Source organism: Podarcis pityusensis (genome assembly GCF_964106645.2).
Source record: "Podarcis pityusensis genome assembly, chromosome: 9".
In the NCBI taxonomy this organism is placed as follows: domain Eukaryota; kingdom Metazoa; phylum Chordata; class Lepidosauria; order Squamata; family Lacertidae; genus Podarcis; species Podarcis pityusensis.
In genome coordinates, this window is record NC_138034.1 from 17,703,338 (window position 1) to 17,722,712 (window position 19,375).

Sequence of the window (19,375 nt, forward strand, 5' to 3'; positions counted from 1 at the left end):
CATTTACCAAGGTGTGTGCGCCTTTGTGTGTGTATTCAGTGGCTTTTCTAGAAAAAAGAGGTGCCGGAACTCACCACCAACACCTCCCTTAATGGTAATGGCAATGACACCCACTTGAGAGGTGCCAGAACTGAGTTTTGGTGAGTTCTGGCTGAAAAAAAGGCCGTGTGTGTGTTTCTGGAATGACATTGTGAATCACAAGGGTTGCTGCCAGAAGGAAGAAAATTGGTGTTGTTTTTCTGTGTGTGCTGGGAGGAGAGATATCCTGGAGACAGAATGAGTAGAGCCAGGAGTCCGAAATCAGTACAAAGAGAACTGTCAAAAACTATTGAAGTTTATAGGATTCCCCCTGATATGGATTATACACAGACTTTCTCCCAAGAAGTGCCCATTTATACCTGCTCGCCAAATCCTCTCACAACCTGTCTCTGTTTCAGGTTGGTCTCTCCATCAAGGCTTGATGTTTCAATGTGACAGATCCCATCTCCATCACTAGTATATATCAGCACCATGTCAGCGGGAATCTCCTCATTACACAACAGTCGGATAAAATCACCAACTTTAACATCTTTCCAGAACTTCTCGACATATGCCTTTTTATTTCTGGGGAGGAAAAAACAGGAGGGGGCGGGGCGGGACCCATTTTTTTAAAAAACGATGAAACACAAAAAGCAATAAACTACCATGCATTTAAAAATCCATCCGTTTCTCAAGGAACTAAACAAAAGCATTTATAAGGCAGTCAATTAATTTTGACTTTACATGTGCGTAGGAAAATCTGATATTAACAATCACATCTAACTATGCATGTTCAGAGTATTTCCTGGTATAAAGAAACACAAAAGTATTAATGTTTTAAACCTTTTAAAATGAAGTCTGGATTGTCTGTAGCTTGCACACAATAGAGTTTCATTTAGGGGAGACTCTGACTTTGTGTAGCCGCAGGGGTCACCAAACTTTTTCAGCAGGGGGCCGGTCCACTGTCCTCAGACCTGGGGGGGGGGGCTGGACTATATTTTGAAAAAAATAAATGAACGAATTCCTATGCCCCACAAATAACCCAGACATGCATTTTAAATAAAAGGACGCATTCTACCCATGTAAAACACGCTGATTCCTGGACTGTTTGTGGGGCCGGATTTAGAAGGCAATTGAGCTGAATCTGGCAAGACTCACAGCATTCATAAGGGGACAATCGGACCAAAAATTATTACAGTGGTGCCTCGCAAGACGAAAAGAATCCGTTCCGCGAGTCTCTTCGTCTTGCGGGTTTTTTCGTCTTGCGAAGCAAGCCCATTAGCAGTTTAGCGGATTAGTGCTACAGGGCTTAGCAGGCTTAGTGGATCAGCTGATAAGCGGCTTAACGATAAGCTGATAAGCGGCTTAAGGATCAGCTGATAAGCGGCTTAACGATAAGCTGATAAGCGGCTTAACGATCAGCTGATAAGCGGCTTAGCATCAGCTGTTAAGCGGCTTAGCCATCAGCTGATAAGCGGTTTAGCGGCTTGGGAAAAAGGGAAAAAGGAAAAAAAACCTGCAGGAACTCGCAAGACATTTTCGTCTTGCGAAGCAAGCACATAGGAAATTCGTTTTGCGAAGCACCTCCAAAACGGAAAACCCTTTCGTCTAGCGGGTTTTCCGTCTTGTGAGGCATTCGTCTTGCGGGGCACCACTGTAGAAGAATGGGGATGTGCTAAAGAGTATATGAAAAAACATTGTTCTGGAATAAGCATATCGGTATGTAACGAATGAAGCTTTGCAGGGTTAAAGAAAGAGAAAAATGGTGCAAAAAGTATAAAGATAGAGGTAATCTACATTAGACACAACAATTTAGAAAGAGTAAAAATTTTGAGGTCTTAGAACAAAGGAAGGAAGTCAATATCTGTATATGTACATAATGATTAGAATGATGATATGGTTTTATTTGTAGATGTGTGTTTTTGTTTGTTCGTTTTTCTTCCCCCCCCCTTTTTTTAATTGTTTGTACTGTTTCATTTTGGATTCAATGTTTTTTATATGTCCATTATATCCACAATCACAGGCCAACCCCTTCCTCCAAATTCTGCCTTAGCCCTACTATCTCTTTGGGCTCCACCACAGAGAACTAGTAGACTTCTTACTGACTGTAACACAATTAGTGATAGCTCAACAATGGAGGAACCAGACTGAAATACCCCTGAACATATGGGAAAATAATATCTGGGATACAGCAATGTTTGAGCATCTCGCCAGACACGGAAGACCAATTATAGAGGCATAACGAACAGAGACATTTTCCAAGAAACGTGGACCCCTTTCTTTATGTTAATGACCAAAATCAAGACCTCGTTATACCAACTGCTCAACATCCTCAGTGGAGAGGTTATGTTAAGTAGTATGCTTGAATGTGTGTTTGATTTTTAGAACAAGCACCTCCATATCCAGAACATACCACCCATTCCTACAATCCCGTCTGCTCATGTCCCCATCACATTCAATCCTTGTACAACGATTTCAAGGGCAACTCTACCCACAAGACTTGGGTTATGAATGAATGAATGAATGAATGAATGGATTTATTTTGGTCACTGGCCAGGTGGTGCTGTGTTTCAGTGTTATGTGCTTTTTTAAAACCTTATGTGCCAACTTTTAAATGACCGGCCTATCTGACAATTAGAAGTCCATCCCTCACAACGGTCTACTGACGTTTTTTTAAAAAAACACTATTGTTTTTATTTTTCAAACTTTCAAAAATGATTTTACTGTGTGGTTTTATGTATTTATATCGTTGTAAACCGCTGCGATACATTTCTACAATACAGCGGTACATAATTGTTTTATATAAATAAATAGTCAAAACCACTTGAGCTCCTGTAGTTGGAATGCTGGAGAGTTTCTCGTCCTATTCTTATTATGTAGCAATAAAGGGCAATTGCATTTGAGAGACCTGCTCCTTCCAGATTTGATTTTCCTGATACTCCAAATACAACAACTTGCTTAGAAATTGCATGCCACTGCTCTGTCCACCAGAACTTGGCATTTGTCAGCAACATGGAAATAATATGTAAACAAGACGGAAAGCATGTTAATTATACTTAACTAGAATATGAAAACTAGCTGAGACCCAAAGGCTTGTGGTATATTTGTTTGTTTTTAAAAAGAGGATAGAGGAACCATTGCACAAACAAACAAACAAAAAAACAAAACAGTTTTCCCCCCTTGGGGCCAAAAATCTGTATTAGCAAACATTCAACAGACTGCAAGCCTAAAAGGAGAGGCCACAAAGGACAGAGGACATTCACTTTTTTTGTATTTTCCTGCTCCCCCAAATGGAAGGGAATCAAAAGCAGAGAAAAGGAGGATGGAGGAGCAGCACAGTCTAAAAATATTTAGTACAAGTCAGTTGCCTACTTCCTTTCCTAGATGGTTATCACTGGTTTTCTAAGAGGACATAAAAATCAATGTGCAAAATCGATACAGAAGTATAGGTACAAAACACACTAAAGCTGCATGAATGTCTGCCAAGAGCCTCTTGCCTCCCAAAACAATACCGTTAAACTGTAATTACGACTTCTAAGCAGCGCACATTTCCTAAAACGGATAATGAGTTCAAGGCCCTATCAAGAGCTCAATCTGAAAATATTTTAAATTCAATTTGCACACAGCCAATGTTACGCATGTTAATATACACTCAAAGGCCAAATCTTGGCTTGAAATGTGCAAAGCCAGTATGAAGGGGAATCAAGGGGGAGTGTATCTGTGGTACCCTCCATAAAAAGGTAAAGGTACCCCTGACCGTTAGCTCCAGTCGCGGATGACTCTGGGGTTGCGGCGCTCATCTCGCTCTATAGGCCGAGGGAGCCAGTGTTTGTCCGCAGACAGCTTCCGGGTCATGTGGCCAGCATGACTAAGCTGCTTCTGGCGAACCAGAGCAGCGCATGGAAACGCCATTTACCTTCCCGCCGGAGCGGTACCTATTTATCTACTTGCACTTCGATGTGCTTTTGATCTGCTAGGTGGGCAGGAGCTGGGACCGAACAATGGGAGCTCACCCCGTAACGAGGATTCGAACCGCCAACCTTCTGATCGGCAAGTCCTAGGCTCAGTGGTTTAGATCACAGCGCCACCCGCATACCTTGCTGGTACCCTCCATACCTGGCTGGTATTTCTGCATTTTGCAGCCCAGTGTGAAGGAAAGCTGGATCTGGTGCGATGTGTGTTCCCACCCTACCCCAGTGCTAAGGCAGGTTCATTAACGTCTGGGAAATGTGGTACAGCACAGTCATCTATAAAGAGCCAATTACCAATCGCTTCAACATACAGTGGTAACTCAGGTTAAGTACTTAATTCGTTCTGGAGGTCCGTACTTAACCTGAAACTGTTCTTAACCTGAAGCACCACTTTAGCTAATGGGGCCTCCTGCTGCTGCCATACCGCCGGAGCCCGATTTCTGTTCTCATCCTGAAGCAAAGTTCTTAATCTGAAGCACTATTTCTGGGTTAGCGGAGTCTGTAACCTGAAGCGTATGTAACCTGAAGCGTATGTAACCTGAGGTACCACTGTATAGCCAATCTGAATTATGTCTCCTCAGAAGCAGATTGGGATTCAAGCCCTTAAACGGCAGCAAGGTGTGGAGCTAGTCAGTGGCCGTTGTGGCATATCTGCTTAAGCACAGGAGGAGAATGCGAGCACTGTTTCATTCTCTTGCCCCACATTCCCAAACAGGAAAAGCTGCCTATACGTTTCCGACAACTATTCACATTGCTATTTTTTTAACCTGCCAAACCTTAAAAGTCTTGGAACCAGGTTTCATGAAAGACTGCCTTCCTCTATATAATCCTACCCAAGAGCTGGAATCTCCTACAGAGGCCTCTCTTGTTGTATGTCCAGATAGTTACAAGGTGACCATTGAATAATAGAAACGTAGAGTTGGAAGGGACCACAAGGGTCATCAAGTTCCTGGAGTCCAAAACATCTGGAGGGCACCAGACTGGGATAGGACGGCTTATGGCAAACACCAGCAGCTGCACGCCCCACGCACAATCACCCATGGTAGATAGGACTGAAACCCACAAAGAGCCACAGGGTATCACCCTGCACTGAGGACGGTGGGCGGCAGCATCGCCACCCATTCTCCTGCTCCCCTACTCTGGGTCAGGCCCGACCCGAGGGTGGAGCTGTGGCCAGGCACGAGCGCCGCAGCCAAGGTGCAACTCCTTCTCGCTCGGAGCCAGGCTCCGATGAAGGAGCCTGCTTGGGGGGGGGGGGGTGCCTGTTTGCACCTCCGCACAAAATTGTGCCTGGGGCCACGGCCCCACCAACACGCCCCCCCACGCTATGCCTCCGACTGCACCCATCAATTGTGGGATGTAATCCATTGGGAGCAGTCAAGTACAACATTCCTTCTTTTGCTAGAGTGGCCATGCAGGGGATGTTGGTGCAGTCACTTGAACTTCCTGTTCCTCTTGGCCTAGAGCATCCTTCCTTGCATGTGACTAGTAGGTGGGCGTGACCTTTCCAGACCTGGTAAAAGGCCAAGTCACGCAGCCACCTTCTTCGCTTCGATCTTTTTTTCGTCCAGCGAACTTCCTGTTTCACCTGGACAGTACTGCTGGCTGCCTTCCCGCCGGAGCAGTCCCCCAGGTTATCTCCCATATGGGGTGAACCTGCTTGTAACACACTGTGCTCTGCCTGATCATGAGTAAAACTACTTTTTGCTACTTATGAATAAGACTGTTGTGTCTTTATTCTTTTAGGATGGATTAAAGGGGTCTTACCAGGAATAATACAACATATCTCAATCTGGGCAAGCCAAATTGAATTGCTTCTTGTTTTAAGAGACTCACACGAGTTTGCAACCAGCTTTCTGCTGCGTAAAAGGGGGATGCACTCTGCTAAGTAAAGAAGCTTGCTAACGAGAGTTAGGGAGGGAGGATAATATTAATCAATATATCCTCTCCTGCCACCCTCAACATTCCCACATCAATCTCCCAACACAGGTCATCTACCGGGGGGGCCCAATGCAGTTTCAGCCTCAAAACTGGACTGGAAGCCAGGTTGAAATCATAGAATCATAGAGTTGGAAGAGACCACAAGGGCCATCGAGTCCAACCCCCTGCCAAGCAGGAAACACCATCAGAGCACTCCTGACATATGGTTGTCAAGCCTCTGGATCTAATTATTCAGCGTCATATTTATATTTGTCAAAGGCAATGGTAATATTATTTCTGATTTACTTACCTACAATAGACTTGAGTCACTATATTGTTTATTTTTTTGTCCAACTGGTATTTTGCGTAATCCTCGACACCATCTTTCACAGCAATAATTGTGAGAACCACAATGAGAGGGATCATGGTGATTTCTTTCCTGAAAGCTTCCACCACTGGAACCCAGTTCAGCAGAACTATAAATAAGAAATATAAATTGGCAGCTCTGGAAAACACAAACACAACAACCCACAGGATGTTAGTGTCAGCCATTGAAGCGAGTGTAAAAAAAAAAAAAAGTGTCTGGAGCTTGATATGACACACCTAAGTGAGTAGCAGTTGACTTCAGATTAGTATTCAGCTCATTAAGAATGGTAAATTGATATTATAGCAAACTATGGGCATGCATGTTATGACTAGGCATTCACTTCATGGGACTAATGACAGAAAAGATCCCACAACACTAGAGTAAAATCAGAAAACGTGTCTTGATTAATCAAAGCAACATTACAAACAACCACAAAATGCAGACCTTCTCCCACAAACATTATGCTTCCAAATCACCTTTTTCTGTTTTCTCTTTTTGGTTTTATTATGTTTAAAATTACAGGCTTCCTACATCAGGACGTAGGTGCTTAGGACAGGGTATACCAGGGTTAGCCAACCAGGTGCCTTCCAAATCTTCTTAACTATGGGTCTCACCTGCCCCTACCTAGCATGATCAATGACCAGGAATGGTGAGAGTTGTGGTCCACCACACTGACCACACCCGGGGGTACATCAACAGTTACATTAAATTCAAAACGTGACATTATGCCAGTATCTCATGCAACTAAACTATCGCAAATGTTGAACACGAGGGTGCCAATTATTACGTATTCAAAGAGGCCAGCAGATTATTTGGAACTATCTGTCCCCAAAATTATCTAGTAATTGTTCATTACTGTAACAAACTACCATTGCTTTCACTCTGAATGTTGCAAACAATACTATCTAATTATCCTTTAATTTCACAACTGCGCACGTTACCTGTGAAACTGTTCGAATATGTTCTTCGGTACAAAGTTCCAAAGTCGGTACTTTGTAGTCCGTATTCTGTTGTTTTGATACAGGTGGGATACTTTTTCGTATTCTTCCTTAAAATGCCCCAGACATGGTATAACGATCCTGTGTTTACTGATGGTCTTGGCTGGCTGCTGGAAGGTGACATCATTACTGCCTTCTGAAGAAACCATGCGCTGCCATTTGCACCTGGCCCACTGAAGTGACTCTTCCATGTTCTCGTGAAAACCAAGTCGTGTCCTTTACTTTGCAGCATGTTAGGATAAAAAAGAGAGTTGCAGAATAAGCTGGGTGAAGTTGAAATGTACATTACAAGCAACGACAAATTGCTGTTTTGTGTTGAGAAACACCCAATTCATCCAAAGCCAGTTTTTAACTTTATGATAACAAATTAACACTGAAGTGTAACTTTAGATGATGATGGTGATTATTATTCTATTAATTTATACCCCACTCATCTGGATTGGCTTGCAGCCCATATAAAACCATAATAAAGACACTAACCATTTAAGAGAGACCAGAAATCATTGATTAAATGGCACAATGACATTACAGAGCTATTTATTGGGATGGGTTTGTTATAAAAGAAAAGCCAAAGTCTTTGTGCAAGATGTTTTTTTTCAAAATGTGCCCCCTTGACTGGAGAGCTCTATGTATTAATAGGCAGGGAAAAGGGAGCACAGACCAAGATCCCCAACAGGAAAATTCTCTTATCAATGAGACCAACAAGATACTCTCTCCGCCTATTATCTGCCAACACCCCTACTGACCTCTCACTCAACACATCCCCCTTTCCCTGCAGGAACAGACACAACCTGCTTCTTCCACCAACTAGCAGGTTAGATAGCCTACCAAGAAATCCTTCTTTCCTTGTAGCCCGTGGCTTGACAACTGCTGAAATTAAAAAAAAAAAAAAAGAGAAGTCAGCTGTGCAACTTACTTTTCCAGCATCTCCCTCTGTGTGCACACATTACAGAGCCTACCCAATATTGCTAGAATTGGAGTGGGTGAGCCATAAGTAAAGGGACTCCAGACCGTTAGGTCCAGTTGTGGCCAACTCTGGGGTTGTGGCGCTCATCTACCTTTACTGGCCGAGGGAGCCGGCGTACAGCTTCCGGGTCATGTGGCCAGCATGACTAAGCCGCTTCTGGCGAATCAGAGCAGCGCACAGAAACGCCGTTTACCTTCCTGCCAGAGCGGTGCCTATTTATCTACTTGCACTTTGACATGCTTTTGAACCACTAGGTTGGTAGGAGCTGGGACCGAGCAACGGGAGCTCACCCCGTTGCGGGGATTTGAACCGCCAACCTTCTGATTGGCAAGCCCTAGGCTCTGTGGTTTAACCCACAGCGCCACCCGTGTCCCGCATGGGTGAGCTATAACCATACATATATCTGAGAGCTCCATCACACATTAGCACTTCATCGCAAGCAGGCACCACTGCATACTTCACTTAGGACAATCTAGCAAACCTGCTTGTCCTTAGGTCCTGCATGTGGCTGTGTTCCTGCTTAGGTATACCCAGCCTGGATACTGGGAGGATGCAAAGGGTGACTGGACCGCTGGATCGTCCTATGCAAAGCATGGAAAGGGCTTTGCTTGACATAACTGGCTGCAATAAAATGTGCAGGCCAAAGTCAATGCTCAATTAGTCCAAGGGTAATGCTGAAGGGTCCTGCTCAGCTCCTATCGGATTGCGTCCAACCTCACAGGGTTGTTGTGAGAATGAAGGAGATGGAAAAAACTGTTAATGGCCATGAACCATTAGAAAAATGTAGGAAATAAATAATACCTAGGATGTATAAAAAAATAATACCTAGGATGTATAAATAAATAATACCTAGGAAATGTATTATTGCACCCAGACTTTTCTCTCTTCTTTTTTGCAAAGTTATTTCCTGTTTTTTTATTTACCCGGTTTGGCTTTTTCCGATACAAAAACAGTGGCAAATGGGGATTTGCTTCCCTACTGCAGAATATATCCTACCCGCTATAGTCCCCATGATGAGGTATTGTAATATGTTCGCTTCTGCAGTTGTTCCGATAGCCTGCAGATATAGCACTAAAGACACCTGGCTTCGAAGCCAACTCTGGATAGCACCACGGTTAAAGCTGTGTGAGCCTAAGCTGATAACAGCATTTTGAAAGGAAAAGCCATTTAAACTCACAGCTGGTCACCCAAATCCATGAGTCAGCATCAATGCAAGGAACTGCTGTTAAGGGAGAGATGATAACATTGTGCCCCAGGGGCACTATCTGTGAAATGTGCACCAAGATCATGTTACCTAAGGAACTTTTCTCAATGAACTGGGGAGCGGGGGCGGGAAGAGGCATAACAAAGTGCTGGCAGTCATGACACCTTTATAAGGCCAAAGCCACAATGGAAATGTGGTCTTAACTGAGCTACTCCAGCTTAACCACTGTGGGCAACTAGGCATCCGGTGAATGAAACCTCGCCATTAGTTCAGCTCACTGAATCCACACCACAGACTGTTCAGGCCTAGTTTTGACTGAGATAAAGAAGGCAGTGGGGAAAGTCATTTATAATACTAATACTTTATTATTTATACCCCGCCCATCTGGCTGGGTTTCCCCAGCCACTGTGGGCGGCTCCCAAGAGAACATTAAAAACACGGTAAAAGATCAAACATTAAAAACTTCCCTAAACAGGGCTGCCTTCAGAAGTCTTCTAAAAGTCAGAGAGTTGTTTATTTCCTTGACATCTGATGAGAGGGTGTTCCACAGGGCAGGTGCCACTACCGAGAAGGCCCTCTGCCTGCATGATTTCCTTATCTACAGGTTCCAAACCACCAGCCTGAGATTCAGATTTCTGGAGAGATTTGATTAACTAATGTGCTTAACTATCTTTAGTTTCCATTCCTTGTTTCTCTCCTCCGTGTATGCATTAGTTTATTTATAACAAATCGCGAGAGACTGATATTTTTGCTTTTGTTGTTATCGTTACTCCTTACTGCACCACTTAAGAGTGTACAAAACTCAATGGAATCCATTTTTTAAAAAAGAAAAAAAAAATCAAATTACCTTGGTTTTACCTGGATCTGTTTCAGACTTGGTTCAGGCACTGTTTGGGACTGAATCGGAGAGGAGCATCACTCTTTTCTTAACCTTAGCTTCACCACTGTGGTAAGACCCACAGCAGTCACTTAGCTGCTACTAGCTACATTTGCAGAAGCAAAGATGCACTCCTCCTGTCCTGATACAGGTCATTCACCAGGATGACCAAGGCTGATTCAGTCCCAAACAATGCCTGAACCAAGTCTGAAACAGATCCAGGTAATCCATATCCTCCTGAAATGGCCCAGTCACCATTCTCTCTACCCCCTTACCTGCAACCGGGAAGTTTTTTTTGTGTGTTTTCATTTTAATAAATCACATATAAAGTTTGGACAGAATGACACTGATAGGTTCTGAACCCAGTCCTTGGTAGCTTCAGTTGCTATCCTACCTCCAGTGTTTGTGTAGAATGGTATCTGTCTTGAGTGTGGTTCATAGGATAGGATATAGTAGTACCTCTAGTTACGAACATAATTCGTTCCAGAGGTCCGTTCTTAACCTGAAACTGTTCTTAACTAGAGGTGTGCTTTTGCTAATGGGGCCTCTTGCTGCTGCTGCACCACCGGCACATCCTGGGGCAAAGTTCTCAACTCGAGGTAACTCTTCCAGGTTAGCGGAGTTTGTAACCTGAAGCGTTTAAAACCTGAGGCGTTTGTAACTCGAGGTACCACTGTATTGCACTTGAAACATCAGGGACCCGAGTTTAAATCCCTACAACCCTGGTAGGCCTTGCCCAAGTCTCTTGACAGGAATTCATTATCAGTCAAATAGGCATTAAAATGAATTACTTCAGATTTGATCTATGAAAAGAAATAACAAGAATGTCCATTGGAACCAATGGGAGCCATTTCCCTGTTTTTATGACACAACCTTGATGGCAGAAAGTGAGGAGGAATTAAAGAACCTTTTAATGAGGGTGAAAGAGGAGAGCGCAAAATATGGTCTGAAGCTCAACATCAAAAAAACGAAGATCATGGTCACCGGTCCCATCACCTCCTGGCAAATAGAAGGGGAAGAAATGGAGGCAGTGAGAGATTTTACTTTCTTGGGCTCCATGATCACTGCAGATGGTGACAGCAGCCACGAAATTAAAAGACGCCTGCTTCTTGGGAGAAAGGCGATGGCAAACCTAGACAGCGTCTTAAAAAGCAGAGACATCACCTTGTCAACAAAGGTCCGTATAGTTAAAGCTATGGTTTTCCCAGTAGTGATGTATGGAAGTGAGAGCTGGACCATAAAGAAGGCTGATCACCGAAGAATTGGTGCTTTTGAATTATGGTGCTCTTGAGAGTCCCAAGGACTGCAAGAAGATCAAACCTATCCATTCTTAAGGAAATCAGCCCTGAGTGCTCACTGGAAGGACAGATCCTGAAGCTGAGGCTCTAATACTTTGGGCACCTCATGAGAAGAGAAGACTCCCTGGAAAAGACCCCGATGTTGGGAAAGATGGAGGGCAGAAAGAGAAGGGGACAACAGAGGATGAGATGGTTGGACAGTGTTCTCGAAACTACCAGCATGAGTTTGTCCAAACTGCGGGCGGCAGTGGAAGACAGGAGTGCCTGGCGTGCTCTGGTCCATGAGGTCACGAAGAGTCGGACACGACTAAACAACAACAACAACATATTTATTTCCATGGTGCCTGGTCATATCAATTGACATCTGCTGTTCCCATTATTTCTTGTGGTCCTTCAGGGAGCTCCCATTGTTTCTGGTGGGTATTTTTGCCATTCTTTTTAGCAGCATTTGAAATTCGCCAGGTGCATCTTGCACCTGCCTATCAGCCACTTGCAACCAAGTGAAGAATCCTGGGTGCCAGGATAGCGCCTGATGTCTCCACCATCTGGAGGTGCATGCCTGGGGATCCTTGGATATTATTGGCTGTTTTCACACGCTAGCAACAGATCCTGTACAATTCTATCCATTATATTTTATCTGCACAATCAGAATGAATTTCAGGAACCAAAACGTCGTATTCAAAAATACAACTGTGTAGCCATCCTTAGTGGCAACTAAGCATTCTGTTTTGGCGACTATAACCCTGGTTCAAGGAGCCATTTGGCATCTAACATATATCTGAGTTTCTAACACTGCTTTTTAGTACACCCTATCCCAATTGCCACTGTAAGAACAGGGCAGACATTGTCTGATGCCTAAAAGATAGAGAGGTGAAGGCACCAGGTGAACACGGCTGGGAGTAAAGTTTCAGAGCTTGGGTGCCACCACAGAGAAGGCCCTTTCTCCAGCAGCTGCCCACCTAACTTCTGAAAGCAGGGCATGTGGACAAGGGCCTTTGAGGAAGTATGCAACTGGTTTGAAACAACTACCAATGCAGTCTATCTGCAGCCCATGAACTAGTTTTCCAGATAGCTCATTAGTTACCTATAACTTCCTAGGGCCAAATAAGAACCTTTCAAGGAACTAATCTCATTCAGGGAAGACGGGGCAAACTGCCAGAAACCAACAGCCTTTGCTGCAGCCACGTTTTGTTCAGCCTACTCCAACATCTCAGGAATGACAATGCAACTGAGCTCTTTGCAACTACGAGTATGCCTGCAACAGCAAGGAGGGTGGGAGGAGATGACTTACCCTTTCACTTCCTGGGCTCTATTCTAGATTTGGCTGTCAGTCTTTCCAGTTACCAACTACCACTGTATTTACCAATTTGAGTGGTGCAGGTAGATGTTTGGTTCTATATTAGCATTACCTTATTTGTGAAGCTTAGGATGCTACTATGACCTATACGTTTATATTTTAAATGTGCAATGGATGAAAGTGGAGCCATTCTGTAACTTTTTCTTTTCTTAGAAATATTAAATGGCATATAAATACTTGAGGCATAACTTATGCTCATTTTGCAAAGGGGGAGAGAAAGAGATGGCAAGGATGAATGAAGGGAAGGGTAAACAGAGGGTGTGTAGGAAGGGAAGGTCGAGATAAAAAAATGTTACATTACTGGGGGAGATTGAAATCAACTGTTAATTACAAACCGAAAGGTAGTACACAAATATCCGAAATTCATCCCTTCTTAAACAAGTTTTCACCCTTAAAAAGCCCTACCAACTTGTTAGATTCCGTTATTCAGGAAAACCATAGAATCCATTGTCTACAGAAGAGTTCATGAATTATCATTCACCAAACTGAACACACAAGCAAGGTTTAAATAGAAAAGTGCTTCTGATACTGTGAAACATTACAGAGATGTTGGAACCTGTATAAACATCTGTGGATAACCTGATCCAGGTCTTGTCCTAACAAGCCCCAGAGCTACCTACCATTCCAGATACTAATCAGCATCAATTAGAGTTTATCTCTGCATCTTTCATAGTCACGGCAATCCATATGAACACAAATTATGTCTTTATATAAACCTTGTTAATGCATTTTAAAGGTTAAACCATTAAACATTTTAAAGGTTAAACCATTAAAGGTTAAAAATTAAACCAACATACACTCAGCAGAATTGAATTATTTTAATGGTGATATCCAAGATTAGTCCTACACATAGTAGTAGTGATTTCCATTGTTTAGATGGGTGTACTCTGAACGGAGGGACGTGGGTGGCGCTGTGGGTTAAACCACTGTGCCACTTGGGCTTGCCAATCAAAAGGTCGGTGGTTCGAATCCCTGCGACGGGGTGAGCTCCCGTTGTTTGGTCCCAGCTCCTGCCAACCTAGCAGTTCAAAAGCACACCAGTGCAAGTAGATAAATAGGTACCACTCCGGCAGGAAGGTAAACAGTGTTTCTGTGTGCTGCTCTGGTTTTGCCAGAAGCGGCTTAGTCATGCTGGCCACATGACCCGGAAAAACTGTCTGTGGAAGCGGACAAACGCCGGCTCCCTCGGCCTGTAAAGCAAGATGAGTGCCACAATCCCAGAGTCGTTCGCAACTGGACTTAATTGTCAGCGGTCCCTTTACCCTTTACCTTTTACTCTGAACAGGACTAATGATGGATATCACCCTAAAAGAAATAAAGTAGCATACTATCTGATCTTAACTGTCATTATAACCTGAGACAAAGCTATAAAGGTAGAATAAAATCAACTGGACTTTCTAAGTACAGTAAACATGGTGTGACTCTGGCAATTAGCATGCATAAAATTACAGTCTAGTAAATACTTATTTATCCACCTTAATACTGTACATGCTTAACCTGTATGAGAGCAACTTATCATGTTTCAAAAGTGTTGTTTTGTCTAACTTAGTCATGTTATTACATATTGTGACAGTGAGTTTAAAATTTGAAACAGAGATCAATCCCATACAGCTCAAGGCCAATTCTCAGGGCTAAATTCCCTGCAATGGTCTGCATTAATTCCAGGGAATTAATGTGATTGTGGTTAAATAATTCCCCCCCACCGACAGTGGAGATCCACTACTCAACACATGCACAGAACCATAAGAATAGCAAGGAAAAACCAAAAGCAACATAGCACAGGCAGTGAGAACTGGTCCCACTTAAAATGGAAGATAATACCAAACTCTTCCCAATCACTTCATAGTCTCTCAAAGGACAATAATAAAGAGATTTAACCTATTAACAATCAACTATAATATACTTAAAAACAGAGACATAATGGCCAATGCCTGTTTCAAGGGGCTCTTATATTTTATTATTACGGTAATTTTTAAAGCCTTTAGGTGTCCTAATCAGTACCTCAGAATTCAATTTCAAATACTAGTCACTCCTTTTACACTTGAAGGAGTGACTAGTATTTATAATGGGAAGAAAAATAATGAAAGTCTGCCTCTCCCTCCCTCCCACATCCTGAGTGCTCGAAGTACAAATTCTAATTAGTGTACCTTTTTAATATATGGGTGCGAGTCTTCAAGTAGGTATACCCAAAGCATCTATAGTACTTCTTTACCACAGCTCTGCTTATCTTTCAGGCTACTTAGCAAACAAAACTTGTTTAACAAGTAAAGTGCGAAGCTCAGCGCCTTTCAAAAACTGCCGTGTAGGTGTAACCTCAGCAATATGGATTTGCCAAAATATTCCTTTGGGGTTTTCCTGCAGATTCCTTATATGTTCATTCTAGACCACTCTGCAGTCTATCATGTGCATTTAGTAAGGGAACTTCAGAGCCCTCTAGCTGAGAGGACACCCAGAGATACCACATCAGTACATTTGTCCCTTCTGTTTATGTACCCAAAATATTTGACTCAGCAAATCTCTCCTGCAATGTCCTGAAATCAGTGGTGCTAAACCAAGGCAGATTCCGTTTCGTAACCTTCTAGCCCTAAGTGTGGAGAACTTTCTCAGGAAATACATACAGGGACTAGAAAGTCAAATTGTTGCTGGGCTGCATTCCCTAACCTGACCCAAATATAGTTGTTTCTGCCACAATGAACGCTGCCGAATTGCTCTTCAGTGTGCAGAGAAAGTCGATAAGCAGCTTACGCAATCTTTCTGCACGAGGAGGACTGGCTCCAGATAACAAACTTCACCATGGAGAAGTATATATAAGGGTGCTGCCTCCCCGGCCCCTGAGGGCAGCTCTGAGCATTCAACAGCTCAGCAACAGGTAGAAAATCAGGTGCAGCTCAAGGAGACGCAACAAAGAGGAAAGCCACCCACTGCTACATTTCTGCCAGAAATGAAACTGCTCAGTGCACAGAGCCACTGCTGACTAAAAAACGAGAAGGACACCTGAAAATAGCAAGGCCCTTTCGGCCAGCTAATAACACGGTAAGGGCCAACATAAAGTTTTATTTAGTATTGTTTTATTATTTATTAAATCTGCATACCTCCCTATACCCAAAGATCTTGGGGTGGTTTGCAACACAAAATGACAATATAAAAAACAAAATACATAATAAAAATAAGAACAAAAACAAACTGATAATTCCCATGACCACTCTCTGAAGAGTCTTGGCCCTCTTTGCTGTCTCAATGTTTGCAATGACCCAAGTAGTAGAGTTGGAAACTGCCTTATACTGAACCAGATCATTACTTCTCCTAGCTCAGTACTGTCTGCACTGATTGGCAGCAGCCGTCCAGAGCTTCAGATAGGAAATATTTCCTTGCCCTACACCAGAGGTAGGCAACCTAAGGCCCGGGGGCCGGATGCGGCCCAATCGCCTTCTCAATCCGGCCCGCAGAAGGGCCGGGAATCAGCATGTTTTTACATGAGGAGAATGTGTCCTTTTATTTAAAATGCATCTCTGGGTTATTTGTGGGGCATAGGAATTCTTTCATATATTTTTTCAAAATATAGTCCGGCCCCCTACAAGGTCTGAGGGACAGTGGACCGGCCCATGGCTGAAAAATGTTGCTGACCCCTGCCCTACAGTGATGCAAGGGATCAGAATAGCAGATGCTCAGCAGATGTTGTACCACTGAACTGGGACATTCCCCTCCTCTCAAAAGCCTTCTCACAAAACTCAGTACGTAGCTAGAGCTACCAAGGGGCCTTAAAACCTTCACAAGACATCCCACCACATTTGGGACAACACCCAAAGCTATCCCAAAGAGACAATGCCAAAGATACCTGGGTGGTAGCATTTGCTGGGGGACAAATGGTCTCCCCATCATGGGCGTAGCCAGGATTTTTGTTGGAGGGGGGAAGAACCTCAGTTCACTATGTATTTTTATTGATTTTTATTTCCTGGGGGGCAGCTGCCCCTCTCTGCCCCCCCCCTTGGCTACATCCACGCTCCCCTTACTTATGGGGAACAGTGCCACTCGCTTAGTAAGGCTGAATGCCTTTCAAATGCTTGGTGCCACATAATGATTTCTCCAGCCTAGCAACCGCTACAACAAACCAAGTGGTTTAAGCAAAATAGCACCTTACCTATTCTGGATCCACACAGCTCCAAAGCAAAGTAACATTATTTTCATGCAACAACATTTAGCGACTCTTTAGCCATCGCCGCTGAAGGGATTTGCAAAAGGAGCAGCACAGCAGGCTTTCTAAACATAATTCTTAAACGGAAAAATACTGGATTACGGGACTGCGGCCTAGGCGGTCAAACCGTTTCTCACAAATCATATATGGCTGCCGTGCAGTTCAGGTGCGGCTCCTGACAGGTTTAGAAAGATGAAGGGAAGAAGCTGATCTATAAGGGTAAGTCAAAAAATGTGTGAGAGAATTAGAGTGCCTTTTTCTCCTTCTCTCATCCCTTTCCCTAGCCACACAGTGGCCAAATGGATCCCGGGAGCATGGGGTAGGGCTTAAGGCTCAGGAGGAAGCAGTAATATCGCTGGAAAGCAGAGAGAAAGGAATAGTTTTATGCCTGGCAGAAGTTGAGAAAGGGGAGAGGAGGAAGCAAGGCCCTGGCAAAGGAAGGGGGTGGGAATCATAGGGGGAATAAGGAAGCAGTGTTGACAGCCAGGTCCGTCGACAGAGAAGATATAACTAGGGAAGGTACTGTATGGGGATCGTTGCAGAAGGGGAAACAGCAGCGAGACTGTGCCTTGTGGCTCTCAACCATTGGAAGATATTGGCAGGATTTCCTTTGGCACAGAAACTTGGGCCGCCCCTGAGCTGCAACCGCCTTCCTTAAGCTCAGGGACTTCCTCTTCAGAACTATAAACTAACTCCCACTGTTCTCAAATTCTAGAAGAGATGGAAAGAGAGTCATGTGACCCACAAGATGGCTGCTCCAGAATTCCATGGCTCCCACACTTGCCTGCTCCTCTCAGCCACACACACACACACACACACACGTGTACAACTGCCAGTCCCTCCCTTCGGGACCCTAAAAATATTGTTACTAGGCTCAGACCACCGACCCTAGGGAACCTGGTCTGTAGGAAGTCAGATTCAGAACGTTTCCTCTTTCCCCAGAACCGTTAACTTCAGACTCCCGAGATCCTCAATCAGCCTCACGCTTAATCTCTGACTCGAAGACCCCCTTCCACAGCCGTACCTTGATACTGAAATGTATCAAGGAGGACAGAGGCCTAGTCTCCTTACACAGACAACTAAGAAGAGCAAGCTGATTTTCTGAGGAAAACAGAGGAGCATGTGCACTGCGGGGATCACCGTGAAGACGATTAAATTAGTGGAATATATGGGGAAGGAATATAAAGGGATGCGGGTGGCGCTGTGGGTAAAACCTCAGCGCCTAGGACGTGCCGATCGCATGGTCGGCGGTTCGAATCCCTGCGGCGGGGTGCGCTCCCATCGTTCGGTCCCAGCGCCTGCCAACCTAGCAGTTCGAAAGCACCTCCGGGTGCAAGTAGATAAATAGGGACCGCTTACCAGCGGCAAGGTAAACGGCGTTCCGTGTGCTGCGCTGGCTCGCCAGATGCAGCTTGTCACGCTGGCCACGTGACCCGGAAGTGTCTCCGGACAGCACTGGCTCCCGGCCTATAGAGTGAGATGAGTGCACAACCCTAGAGTCTGGCAAGACTGGCCCATACGGGCAGGGGTACCTTTACCTTTACCTTTTATGGGGAAGGAATATGTGTCCCACCTTACAGAAGACAGCTGCCAGAGGACTGTCCTCTATTTGAATGGTTTTTCTATTTGAAGTCCAGTCTAATAAAGGAGATCAACAGCCTTGTCTATTAACACCATAGGCAAACAGGTCACCTGGCCACCGTCTTCCTCATGACAGTGAGATGTACAATGGTACCTCGGGTTAAATACTTAATTCGTTCCGGAGGTCCGTACTTAACCTGAAACTGTTCTTAACCTGAAGCATCACTTTAGCTAATGGGGCCTCCCGCTGCCGCTGTGCCTCCAGAGCACGATTTCTGTTCTCATCCTGAAGCAAAGTTTTAACCTGAAGCACTATTTCTGGGTTAGCAGAGTCTGTAACCTGAAGCATATGTAACCTGAAGCGTATGTAACCCGAGGTACCACTGTACTGGGTTTCCATTGAAATTATAGTAATTATTCACAGATTAGTATATATACAAAAATAAATTGGCATATGCAAATATGTGGCCTCTTTTTGCTTCCTATTATGGAATTGAGCGTCCTCTTTTTTATGTGTAAGTGGTCTTTCTTAGATTTAAAAAAAAATCAACAATCTGCTCATACTAGGTGTCCCACAGACAGCCCAAGAAAATACCTTGCTTATAGCTGAATTTACAGTTTTTAA

General features: G+C 44.0%; 1 protein-coding gene across 1 annotated transcript in view; it reads right to left on the bottom strand.

The window, feature by feature from the left end:
• Nucleotides 1-17,980, bottom strand: part of ATP10D (ATPase phospholipid transporting 10D (putative)) — a 65,483-nt gene extending 47,503 nt beyond the window's left edge. The window contains exons 1-5 of the mRNA XM_081022217.1: nucleotides 17,116-17,980; nucleotides 8,103-8,144; nucleotides 7,218-7,490; nucleotides 6,220-6,414; nucleotides 399-603 (exon numbers count right to left, since the gene is read on the bottom strand). Coding sequence (XP_080878343.1) covers nucleotides 399-603; nucleotides 6,220-6,414; nucleotides 7,218-7,490; nucleotides 8,103-8,144; nucleotides 17,116-17,162 — 762 coding nt within the window. The 5' untranslated portion in view covers nucleotides 17,163-17,980. The remainder of the gene's footprint in view (nucleotides 1-398; nucleotides 604-6,219; nucleotides 6,415-7,217; nucleotides 7,491-8,102; nucleotides 8,145-17,115) is intronic.
• Nucleotides 17,981-19,375: the final 1,395 nt, after the last annotated feature.